This window comes from Hemitrygon akajei, unplaced genomic scaffold (assembly GCF_048418815.1).
Source record: "Hemitrygon akajei unplaced genomic scaffold, sHemAka1.3 Scf000044, whole genome shotgun sequence".
NCBI lineage: Eukaryota > Metazoa > Chordata > Chondrichthyes > Myliobatiformes > Dasyatidae > Hemitrygon > Hemitrygon akajei.
Window position 1 is genome coordinate 4531520 of NW_027331930.1, and position 12558 is coordinate 4544077.

General features: G+C 44.5%; 1 protein-coding gene across 1 annotated transcript in view; it reads right to left on the minus strand.

Annotated features, from left to right (window-relative positions):
• Nucleotides 1-1722: 1722 nt before the first annotated feature.
• The window catches only part of LOC140720540 (E3 ubiquitin-protein ligase TRIM39-like), a 449184-nt gene continuing 438348 nt past the window's right edge, over nucleotides 1723-12558 (minus strand). The window contains exon 6 of the mRNA XM_073035380.1: nucleotides 1723-1820. Within this exon, the coding sequence (XP_072891481.1) occupies nucleotides 1777-1820 (44 nt within the window). The 3' untranslated portion in view covers nucleotides 1723-1776. The remainder of the gene's footprint in view (nucleotides 1821-12558) is intronic.

The window sequence follows — 12558 nt, forward strand, 5'->3', positions numbered from 1 at the left end:
ACACAAATTGTTGGGGGAACAGCAGGCCGGGAAGTTTCTATGGAAAAGAGTAAACAGTCCACGGTTCAGACTGAAACACTTCATCAGGACCTGTGTTGCTTAAGGATCCCTGCAAATTCATTCCCTGTCCTAATGAGGGGCTGCGGGGGATGGGTTTGCGGGAAAGGGGACAAAGTCATCCTCATCTGCCATCTTTGCCCCCTCCAGCTTCTCATTACTTCTACACACACAGTTCACCCACACGCTTTCCACCCCTCCCCTTCCTGGTCCAATCTGCCATTCATCTGTCCCCTACTGGTTCCCATTATCACCTCCTTTACTGTCTCAAACCATCACACTGCCCCACTTCACACTCACAAATGAAAGTGAACATTGTATGAAGGGCCTGTTCCTGTGCTGTACTGCTCTATGTTCTCTGTTCCCTGTTTCGAAGAATGAGAGGAGATCTCATGGAAACGCAAAATTCTTTCAGAGGTCAACAGGCAGGAGTGAGGGAGGATGTTTCCCCTGTCTGAGGAGTCAAGGGCCAGGGGTCTCTCTGCTCTCCGTCCAGCGGAAAACCCTTAGTTGTCCATCCGAGTCTCCCCCCGGTCCCCGGGGCCGCGCTGCCCGAGTCTCCTCCCCGATCCCCGGGGCCGCGCTGCCCGAGTTTCCTCCCCGATCCCCGGGGCCGCGCTGTCCGAGTCTCCCCCCGATCCCCGGGGCCGCGCTGTCCGAGTCTCCCCCCGATCCCCGGGGCCGCGCTGCCCGAGTCTCCTCCCCGATCCCCGGGGCCGCGCTGCCCGAGTCTCCTCCCCGATCCCCGGGGCCGCGCTGTCCCGAGTCTCCCCGCGATCCCCGGGGCCGCGCTGTCCGAGTCTCCTCCCCGATCCCCGGGGCCGCGCTGCCCGAGTCTCCCCCCGATCCCCGGGGCCGCGCTGCCCGAGTCTCTCCCCGATCCCCGGGGCCGCGCTGCCCGAGTCTCCCCCCGATCTCCGGGGCCGCGCTGCCCGAGTCTCCCCCCCCCCCCCCCGATCCCCGGGGCCGCGCTGCCCGAGTCTCCCCCCCTATCCCCGGGGCCGCGCTGTCCGAGTCTCCCCCCCGATCCCCGGGGACTCTCTAATTCTCTGCTTCTCCCCCCAGTCTCTGTCACCCTGGATGTGGAAACGGCGTATCCGCAGCTCGAGGTGTCTGAGGATCGGAAGAGTGTGAGATTGACCCGGAACTGGAGGAATCTCCCTGACACCGGGAAGAGATTCACAGACTGGCCTTGTGTGCTGGGATCGGAGGGATTCACATCGGGGAGACATTACTGGGAGGTGGAGGTGACGGGGATTGGGAGCTGGTGGCTGGGAGTCGCCGCAGAGTCTGTGAAGAGGAAGGGACGGTTCAGACTGAGTCCGGAGACCGGATTCTGGGTCATCGGGCGGTTTGGTGACGAGTTACATCGGGATTGTGACGTGTTCCTCTCCCCCGAGTCCAGTCTCGCTGCCGGTCCCATCCCCGGGAGGGTGGGAGTTTATCTCAGTTACGAGTCTGGGACAGTTTCATTTTACAACGCGGAGACCAAGTCCCATCTCCACACCTTCACTGGGAATAAATTCACGGGGAAACTTTATCCTCTCTTCTGGACTTGGGATGAAAACCAGTGGCTGAGAATCTGCTCCGGTTCCGCTCCGGGTCTGTAAACGGGTCGGGTCCCTGTAACCGGCGTCAGGAGTAAAGTCCCTGTAAATATAAATGTGCGGGGAGTGCAGCTAAATACGTGGCTAAGGAGATGGTGCAGGAGGGAGGGCTTCATGTTTCTGGACAATTGGGCTTTGTTCCCGGGAAGTTGGGACCTGTTCCGACGGGACGGTTTGCCCCTGAACTGGAGGGGGACTAACATTCTTGCGGATAGATTTGCCAGTGCTGCTCGGGGGGGGGGGGGGATAAAAAAGATTTGCAGAGGGAGGGGAACCAGAGTGTTAGAGCGGATAGTGAGGTGGAGGAGGATAAAGGTCATACGAGGACTGCATGTATAGACAGAAATCAAAGGTTTGTACATTAGGTTGTAAATTAATTTTCAGAGCTTTAGAAATTGTAGAGAATAAAGATTTCTAAAAAAGATTTTGATGAAGAACATGACCAGAACATATGTGAAAAAGTGGCTACTTCAGTTTTATACTTATCACAATAATTTTCTATGTTAGGAAATATTTTTGATAGTCTCTCCTTTGTTAAATAGTAACAGTGAACAATTTTAAATTGAATTAAACACTGATTGGCACATATCAAAGAAGAATTGACCATCTTCATTAACAAAGGTCATATTAAGTTCTCTCTCCAAATGTTGTTTAATTTTTAGTGATTAAGGGTATCTGTATTTTTGCATTTATTTATTTTTATTTTCATTTATTTTGTGATGGTTGATTGATGACTTTTGAAGAGTTAATTAGCAAATATTCTCTCTCATACACACTTTCTGCAATATCTTCAGGTTGGAAATTTTTTTCAAAAATAATTATCTAAGTTTCCATATATACAAGAATTTGATTTGTTGGATACTATTTTGAATAGGAATCCTTTAGTAAGAGGTTCCATTGGTAGAATTTATAATTTATTTTTAATACATTAATACAAAAAGATAACCTCCCACCTAAGGTTTATACATGATAGAAATATTCATTGTTTCAGACGTGATAGAGGGGGAGTGATGAAATGGGGAGGAGTGGCATTACTAGTCAGGGAAAATATCACAGCTGTGCTTAGACAGGACAGCCCGGAGGGCTTGTCTACAGAGGTCATATGGGTGGAGCTGAGGAACGGGAAAGGTGTGACCACACTAATAGGGGTGTATTATAGACCGCCCAATAGTCAGAGAGAATTGGAGGAGCAAACCTGTATAAAGATAGTAGACCGATGCAAGAAACAGGAAGTTGTAATAGTAGGGGATTTTAACTTTCCACATATTGACTGTGACTCCCAACCTGTAATAGGGCTAGATGGCTTGGAGTTTGTGAAATGTTTTCAGGAAAATTTTCTATATCAATATATAGAGGTACCTATGAGAGAGGATGCAATACTTGATCTCCTATTAGGAAACCCGACAGTCAGGTGACAGAAGTATGTGTAGGCGAACATTTTGGGTCCAGTGACCATAATGTTATTAGTTTCAAGTTCATTACGGATAAGGATGGGTCTGGTCCTCGAGTTGAGGTTCTAAATTGGAGAAGGGCCAATTTTGTGGAAATGAAAAAGGATCTAGGAAGAGTGGATAGGGAAAAGTTTTTTTTTACTGGCAAGGATGTGTTCAGTAAGTTCAAAGGTGAAATTTTGAGAGTGCAGAGTTTGCACATTCCTGCCAGGATTAAAGGCAAAGTTAACAGGCATAGGGAACCTTGCTTTTCAATGGATATTGGGGATCTGGTTAAGAAAAAGGGAGAAGTGTATAGCAGGTATAGAAACAAAGAAACATAAGTGCAGGAGTAGGTCATTCGGCCCTTTGAGCCTGCACCGCCATTCAGTATGATCATGGCTGATCATCCAACTCAGAACCCTGTACCTGCTTTCTCTCCATGCCCCCTGATCCCTTTAGCCGCAAGGGCCATATCTAACTTCCTCTTAAATATAGTCAATGAACCAGACTCAACTGTTTCCTGTGGCAGTGAATTCCACAGATTCACCACTGTGAATTCCAGTGAGTATAAGGCTAGACGATCCACTCTTTCTTAATATGAAAGTCCTGTCATCCCAGGAATCAATCTGGTGAACCTTCTCTGTACTCCCTGTATGGCAAGAATGTCTTTCCTCAGATTAGGGGACCAAAACTGCACACAATATTCTCGGTGCAGTCTCACCAAGGCCTTGTACAACTGCAGTAGAACCTCCCTGCTCCTGTACTCAAATCCTTTTGCTATGAATGCCAACATGCCATTTGTCCTTTTCACCGCCTGCTGTACCTGCATGCCCACCTTCAATGACTGGCGTACAATGACACCCAGGTCTCATTGCACCTCCCCTTTTCCTAATCGGCCACCGTTCAGATAATCTGTTTTCCTGTATAGGCAACAAAGAACAAATGAGTTACTTGAAGAGTATAGAAAATGTAAGAAAATACTAAAGAAGGAAATCAGGAAGAAAAAAAGACATGAGGTGGCTTTGGCAGATAATATGAAGGTAAAGCTGAAGGGTTTCTACAAGTATATTAAGAGTAAATGGATTGTAAGGGACAAAATTGGTCCCCTAGAAGATCAGAGTGGTCGTCTATGTGTGCAGCCTCACGAGATGGCGGAGAACTTAAACAGTTTATTTTGCATCAGTTGTTACGCCTGTGGTCCCCTCCTTTTTGAGAATCGCAGGATCGCTATTGATTCGGGTCAGGAGACCCAGGAAATGAGAGCGAGACACGCAGATTCCTCAATATTTGTAATGTGTCCTGGGCCTCCGAGAGACAAAGCCACGGATAACGGCCATTATCCCTTGGAGACGGAATTGTGTATTGAGTACTGCACGATTCATCGAAGCCCCCAGGCAATGAACCGGGGGGGGGGGGGGGGCTGGTAGAGGGCTGGCATCATTCCACCCTGATTGACATCTGAGACCCTGTGAGTCAGGATAAAAGAGGGTCTGTGGGAACAGACCCTCAGATGCACCAGAAGAAACGCTAGAACTCCTGTAACAGCGTAATAGCGAAAGCCGGTGGAAAAGCCCACGTGCGCCCTTTTCCATTTGCCTGAGAATTGGTGGGTCTTGCCACGGACGAACGGCTTTAACTAACAACAAAGGAAAATTCAGCCCCAACGACTCTCGAAGGATTGACATCATAAAAGGAATGGGCAAGTTTAACTCTCTCTCTTAACTCCAACCAAAGGCTGCAGCCGGCAGCTTGAATGAACTAAAGTGACTTTTATATTTCCATCGGACAATACATTATCCCCGAGACAACGATAGAGCTATTTCTTATTGATTATTATTATACCCGCGCTTTTAGATTTAGTATTGACGACGGATATTATCTGTATGTTTGCATTGATATTATTTCTGTGTATTTTATCAATAAATACTGTTAAAAATAGTACAATCAGACTTCAACGGACCTCTCTATCTTTGCTGGTAAGTGACCCAGTTACGGGGTTCGTAACATAGTATTTACTCAGGAAACTGGCATAGTGTATATGGAAGGAAGGGAAACAAGCAGAAGTGTCATGGAACAATTAGAGATTAAAGGGGAGGAGGTGCCTGCTGCCTTACAGCAAATAAAGGTAGATAAATTCCCCCGGGCCTGACTTGATATTTTCTCGGACCTTGAGAAAGACTAGAGTAGAAATTGCAGGGGCCCTGACAGAAATATTTAAAATGTCCTCAGCCACGGGTGCAGTGCCGGAGGATTGGAGGGTAGCTCTTGTTATTCCGTTGTTTTAAAAAGGCTCCAATAGTAAACCAGGTAATTACAGGCCAGTGAGCCTGACATCAGTAGTATGTAAATTATTGTAAGATGTTCAGAGAGATCGGATTTACAAGTATTTGGACAGCCAAGGGCTGATTAAGGATAGTCAGTATGGCTTTGTGCATGGTAGATCGTGTTTAATGAATCTTGAAGAGTTTTTCAAGGAGGTTACCAGCAAAGTTGGTGAAGGTAAGGCTGTAGATGTTGCCTACATGAACTGTAGTAAGGCCTTTGACAAGGTCCCACATGGGAGGTTAGTTCAGAAAGTTCAGACATGACGTATCCATGGAGAGGTTGGAGAGATTGAAAGAGTGCAGAGATTTACTAGGATGTTGCCAGGTCTTCAGGAGTTGAGTTACAGGGAAAGATTGAACAGGTTAGGACTTTATTCCTTGAAGCGTAGAAGAATGAGGGGAGATTTGATAGAGGTTTACAAATTTATGGGGGGGTATAGACAGTAAATGCGAGTAGGTTCTTTCCATTTAGATTAGGAACGATACATACGTGAGGACATGGTTTTAGGGTGAAAGGGGAAAGCTTTAGGGGGAACATTAGGAGGAACTTCTTCACTCAGAGAGTGGTGGGAGTGTGGAATGAGCTGCCATCTGACGTGGTAAATGCGGGCTCACTCTTAAGTTTTAAGAATAAATTGGATAGATACCTGGATGGGAGAGGTCTGGAGGGTTACGGACTGGGTGCAGGTCAATGGAACGAGCGGAATAAAGTTTCCTCAGACTAGAAGCGCCAAATGGCCTGTCTTCTGTGATGTAGTGTCCTATGGTTCTATGGAGTGAAATAAACACGACATGAGAATTGTCGATCGATTAATTTTAACTCGTTCACCGCATCCGTCAACCGAACAGAAACACCGGGGATTCAGCAGCAGTTGCGGGCGGCGGGTCCTGAGCCCCCTTGGGTCCTAAAGTCCACCTGTAATGAGACAGGTTAAATGGGACAAGTGGGGGCGGTGCTGACCGAAAAAGACAGTGAAGATTGTTCATTAAGTTCATCAGCCATTTCTTTGTCCCCCATTACTACTTCACCAGCATCATTTTCCAGTGGTCTAGTATCAACTCTCCTCTCCCTTTCACTCTTCATGTAACTGAAAACTAAACTGTCAGTATCCTGATTTATATTATTGGCCAGTTTGCCCTCATATTTCGTATTTACCATTCTTAAGGCTTTTTTTGTTGCCTTTTGTTGGATTTTAAGAGCATCCCAATAATCCAACATCCCACTCACCTTTGCTACCCTATATGTCATTTCCTTAGGTTTAACACAATTATTACATGCCTTTTCCAGCTCAAACTGTGAATTGATTTAAAGTCAGTTCCATAATTTAATAGTTTTTATCTGAAAACTATCTACCCTCGCAAACATTGTACTGAAGACTGCATTTGATTTTTCTTCAGCCTTATACGCTTCACATTGAAATAGCATCTGTTTCGACAGTTTCATAATGACAAAATGTACACGACAAAGAATGAAGTTTTCCAATTAGCTACAAGGCATAATTAAGCATAGTGTGGGCATTTCTATGTCATGTCAATATCATTCCTTCCCTTGTTTTAAGCCCTTCTTCTATAAACCCAATAGGTTTATGTATTCTGTAAAAGTGTCTGACCTTATGTCCATTATCCTACGTCTTGCCATAAGTCCCTAATTCTTAACACTGCCAACTCTTTAGCTTCTAATTTGCTAAGTGGAAGGTCTATATCCACAGCTTAACATTTAACAGCTTTTGGTGCTAAACAGTCAACCCTATCATTTCCCTCAACAGTGTGATGTGCAGGGCCCATAATGTGCAGACATATAAATCAGACTTTATATATGAAATACCGTTTGACAAGTTTCCAACAGTCAATCTGACCTACTGCCAGAATGACCTGTTTAAGACTCATCAAAACCGAAATGTATTCTGAGCAAATTATAAGTACCAATTTCCTCCACCCACTGTAAGCCTATACTGTTGGCAAGGAATTCTGATCTTTCTGCTGATAAATGGCTGTAAGTCATTTCTTTATCATTACCTGCAATTCAGGCACACAAAAACAGCCACACCAACATCCCCAGTTAACTTATCTTTTGATTCATCTGTAAAAATGTTTACTGTATGATAATAACTTTCATTAATATACTAATGAACCAACAGACTCTCAGGCAGAACCGAATCCGATCGTGTAACCTAAAATCAACTGAAGTCATTGGAAAAAACAAGGTGGGGTTACAGAGAAAGCTACAGTGGGACATATGGTATCATCAAATACACCCATATTCCCAGCGTGATAAGAACCCAGCCACCCAAAACAAAAAAAAACACTCTTCTTGTGATGTCCCCAACCGTCCTCCAGCACACCTTTAACAGGATGATCATTTCCTTGCCCCCGCAAATTAATCCAGTATGTTGACATCAACTTGAACCTTTCTTACTTTGAGGGCAATTGTCCCATTGCAATCAGTAAAGCCAAAACAGCAGACAACATTACCACACCAGAACACAATCTTTAAGTCTGTAATTGTATCACATACAAACATTTTTAATTTGAAGATGAAGCTGATCCATAAGCCACACAGACATTATCAAAAACAGATCAAAATAAACAAATGTAATTGGTCAACAAAGATTTTCATGTTGCACCCAAGAATACCCACATAGATGGCTGAGGAGATTTAAAGCTCCTTTACATATATCAATTATTTTACTGATAGGTGCTTCCATGTCAGCTTGTTATCCATCCACATACTGAGAAATCTTACCACTGACACTTACTCAAAATATTAATCATATAATTTAAAATGAAGTGCAAGTCTATTAATGATATTTGTAAACCACGTAATGTGTTTTAACGACTGAAAGCTTAAAATTCTCATCAATCTGCCCACTGTTTGACCTATTAATTGTAAATTGCAATTAATACCTCTAATCTATAAAGCTACGCCATCAGTATATTGTGATTTACCCAGGGTATCCCATTTTCCCATCTCAGAGAAAATATCGTTAATCATAATATTAAATAATGAAGGGCTACAAATACTGCCTTGTGGGATCGCAATCTCTATCTCATAGAAACACAAACATAGCATGACGACCGGTACTTGGGCAGTCCATCCAAAAAAAAACTCATAAAAATTATACAATGCACCTTCACTCCTAATTTAATCAAAAGTCGTTTCTTCCATATCATTTCCCTTTTCAGTATCAAGAAACACTGCTATTACAACATCTTCATTTAATTGTGCTTTCCGAATATCATCTTCCAAACCTCAAACTGTATCTAATGCCATTTTCCCTTCCAAAATCCACTCTAATAAAACACTTTATCACCACTCTTTCCAAAATATAACTCAAGCGCTTGATTACCATACTCTCCATCAGTTTACATAAATGAGACATTCACGATATAGGCCCTTAACTAGAAGGATCAAATGAGGATCTGCCAGGTTTCAGAATAGGCACTACTGTTGCCATTTTCCATGAGGAAAGTAGATGCACAATTCAAACATTAAATATTTTCACAAAAGAGAAATATATACAATTACAATTTCAAATATCACTCTTCCCTGGGGACACCTGACCTGCATTATTAATAGACATCTTAAATTCATACAAAGAAATCTCTCCATCAGTGATACTATCATTGCTACAGCTGACTTCCAGCACATCAGGGTATTTACTGAAAAACATATCCGTACATTGTTTAACTTCTTCACTTAAATTATCCTGATTATGAATCTCAACAAATGACCCAGCCAGTAACACAACCTTCCCTGTTTCAGTAACAATCATTTTGCCCTCATTAATCAACACAAATCCCCCCATTTTCTAAATCATATCCCAAACAATTCCAAGTTTGATATCCCTTCCAATATTATCTCCATATAACCTCCAGTAAATCACCTACTTCCTCACCACAGCCTTTGCCCTTTTATTGTCAATAATGTCACTCGGAGACTGATGCACCATCACATAAAAACTCACATTTCTCCCAATTTGCTTCCAGTCCCATTATAAATCCAAATCCAAACTCATAAAGACAGGAAGGCTAGACCAGCGAGTTGCTTCTGTCGGTGTCGCCGGCCTCCGCGCCCACAAGGATGGTTGTGATTCCCCTTCGTGCCTCGGTGGGTCTGTTTCGGTGACGTCTGTGGTGGCTGATGGAACATGCTTTGACAGGGAGCGAGGGAGGACAATTGACTACAACTCCCAGAAGGCCCCACTGATGACGTTGTGGTGTTAAGGGGTAAGGTATAAAAGTAAAATGGAGGAACATGTAATGCATTATGTTTTCTGTACTGTGTTGTGCCTTCAATAAAAAATTAAATTAAAAGAGAGATTCCAGCGAGAAATAGATAGAACATAGAAAAATACAGCACAGTACAGCCCCCTTCGGCCCACAATGTTGTGCCGACCCTTAAACTCTGCCTCCCTAAGCTTAAATTCCTCCATATACCTGTCTAGTAGTTTCTTAAACTTCACTACTGTGTCTGCTTCCACCACTGACTCGGGCAGTGCATTCCACGCACCACCGTCTGAGTATAAAATCTTCCTCTAATATCTCCTTTGAACTTCCGTCTCCTTACCTTAAAGCCATGTCATCTTGTATTGAGCAGTGGTGCCCTGGGGAAGAGGCGCTGGATGTCCACTCTATCTATTCCCCTTAATATCAACTATACCTCTACCATTTCTTCTCTCATCGTCCTTCTCTCCAGAGAGTAAAGCCCTAGCTCCCATAATCTCTGATCATAATCCATACTCTAAACCAGGCAGCATTCTGGTAAATCTTCCCCGTACCCTTTCCAATGCTTCCACATCCTTCTTATAGTGAGGTGACCAGAACTAGACAGAGTACTCCAAGTGTGGCCCAACCAGAGTTTTGTAGAGCTGCATCATTACATCGCGACTCTTAAACTCTATCCCTCGACTTATGAAAGCTAACACCCCATAAGCTTTCTTAACTACTCTGTTTACCAGTGAGGCAACTTTCAGGGATCTGTGGACATGTAGCCCCAGATGCCTCTGCTTCTCCACACTTCCAAGTATTCTGCCATTTACTTTGTACTCTGCCTTGGAGTTTGTCCTTCCAAAGTGTACCACCTCACACTTCTCCAGGTTGAACTCTATCTGCTACTTCTCAGCCCACTCCTGCATCCTATCAATGTCCCTCTGCAATCTTTGACAATCCTCTGAACTATCCACAACACCACCAACCTTTGTGTTTTCTGCAAACTTGCCAACCCATCCTTCTACCCCCACATGCAGGTCGTTCATAAAAATCACGAAAAGTAGGGGTCCCAGAACTGATCCTTGTGGGACACCACTAGTTACAACCCTCCAATCCGAATGTACTCCCTCCACCACAACTCTCTGTTTTCTGCAGGCAAGCCAAGACTAAATCCACCTGGTCAAACATCCCTGGATCCCATGCCTTCTGACTTTCTGAAAATGCCTACCGTGTATAACCTTATCAAATGCATTACTAAAATCCATGTAGATCACATCCACTGCACAACCCTTATCTATATGCCTGGTCACCTCCTAAAAAACTCCATCAGGCTTGTTAGACATGATCTGCCCTTCAGAAAGATATGCTGACTGTCACTGATCAGACCATGATTCTCCAAATGCCAATAAATCCTATCTTTGTGAATCTTTTCCAACAGCTTTCCCACCACAGACGTAAGGCTCAATGGTCTATAATTATCTGGACTATCCCTACTACCCTTTTTGAAAAAGGTGACAACATTCTCCTCCCTCTAATCCTCTGGTACCATTCCCGTGGACAATGAGGACATAATGATCCTAGCCAAAGGCTCAGCAATCTATTTCCTCGCCTCGGATGCAGAACTGGGAAGTGGCAGATGGAGTTCAACACAGATGAAGAGATTCATTTCTGCAGGTCAAATTTGAACACAGAATATAATATTAATGGTAAGACTCTTGGCAGTGTGGAGGGTCAGAGAGATCTTGGGGTCCATGTCCACACGACACTCAAAGCTGCTGTGGAGGTTGGCAGTGTTGTTAGGAAGGGGTCTGGTGTGATGGCCTTCATCAACCGTGGGATTGAGTTCAAGAGCCGTGAGGTGATGTTGAAGCTATATTTCTCCTAACCTGTACATAAGTAATTGTACCCCAACATGGCAGGGCTGTGGGCTTAGTTGGACCCCACTTGGGAGTCCTGTGTTCAGTTCTGGTGGCCTCACTACAGGAAGGATGTGGATACTATAGAGAGTGTAGAGTGGATTTACAAGGATGTTGCTCTTGGATTGGAGAGCATGCCTTATGAGAATAGATTGAGTGAACTGGGCCTTTCCTTCTTGGAGCGACGGAGGATGAGAGGTGACCTGATAGAGGTGTATAAGATGATGAGCGGCTTTGACCATGTGGATAACCAGAGGCATTTTCCCAGGCTTCAAGTGACTAACACGAGGGGACATAGTTTTAAGCTGCTTGGAAGTTGGTACCGAGGGAATGTCCGGGGTAATTTCTTACACACAGAGTGGTGGGTGCTGGAATGGGCTGCTGGCAACAGTGGTGGAGGTGGATACAATAGGATATTTTAAGAGATTCTTAGATAGGTTCATGGAGCTTAGGAGGCTATGATCAGGAAATCCTAAGCAGTCTCTAGAGTAGGTTACATGGTCGGTACAACATTGTGGGCTGAAGAGCCTGTAATCTGCTGTAAATTTCTGTGTTTTGTGTCAAAGACAGGCAGAGGGATTAGTTTAAATCTCCACTGTGGAGTGGAGGGTTATGGGCTGAGTGCGGGTAGGTGGGACTAGGTGAGATTAAGAGTTCGGCACGGACTAGGAGGGCCGGAATGGCCTGTTTCCGTGCTGTGATTGTTATATGGTTATATGGTTAAATGGACAGGAGGACAGCATGGAAAGGTTGGGCCGAAGGGCCTGTGTTAGTGCCGTAAGGGAGGGGTTCTGTCCCAACCATCGACTCTATTCCCCTCAATAGATGTTGCCTGACTTGACAATGTTCTTGAAAAGTTGCATTCAGTTCCGCTTAGCATTCTGTACAAAGGATGTTTTGTGCTGGAAGAGAGCAGAGGAGATTCATCATGATTGATGGGGCTTGTGTTCATAAGTCCATAAGGCACAGGAACAGAATTAGGCCATTCAGCCCATTGAGTCAGCCACCTTTC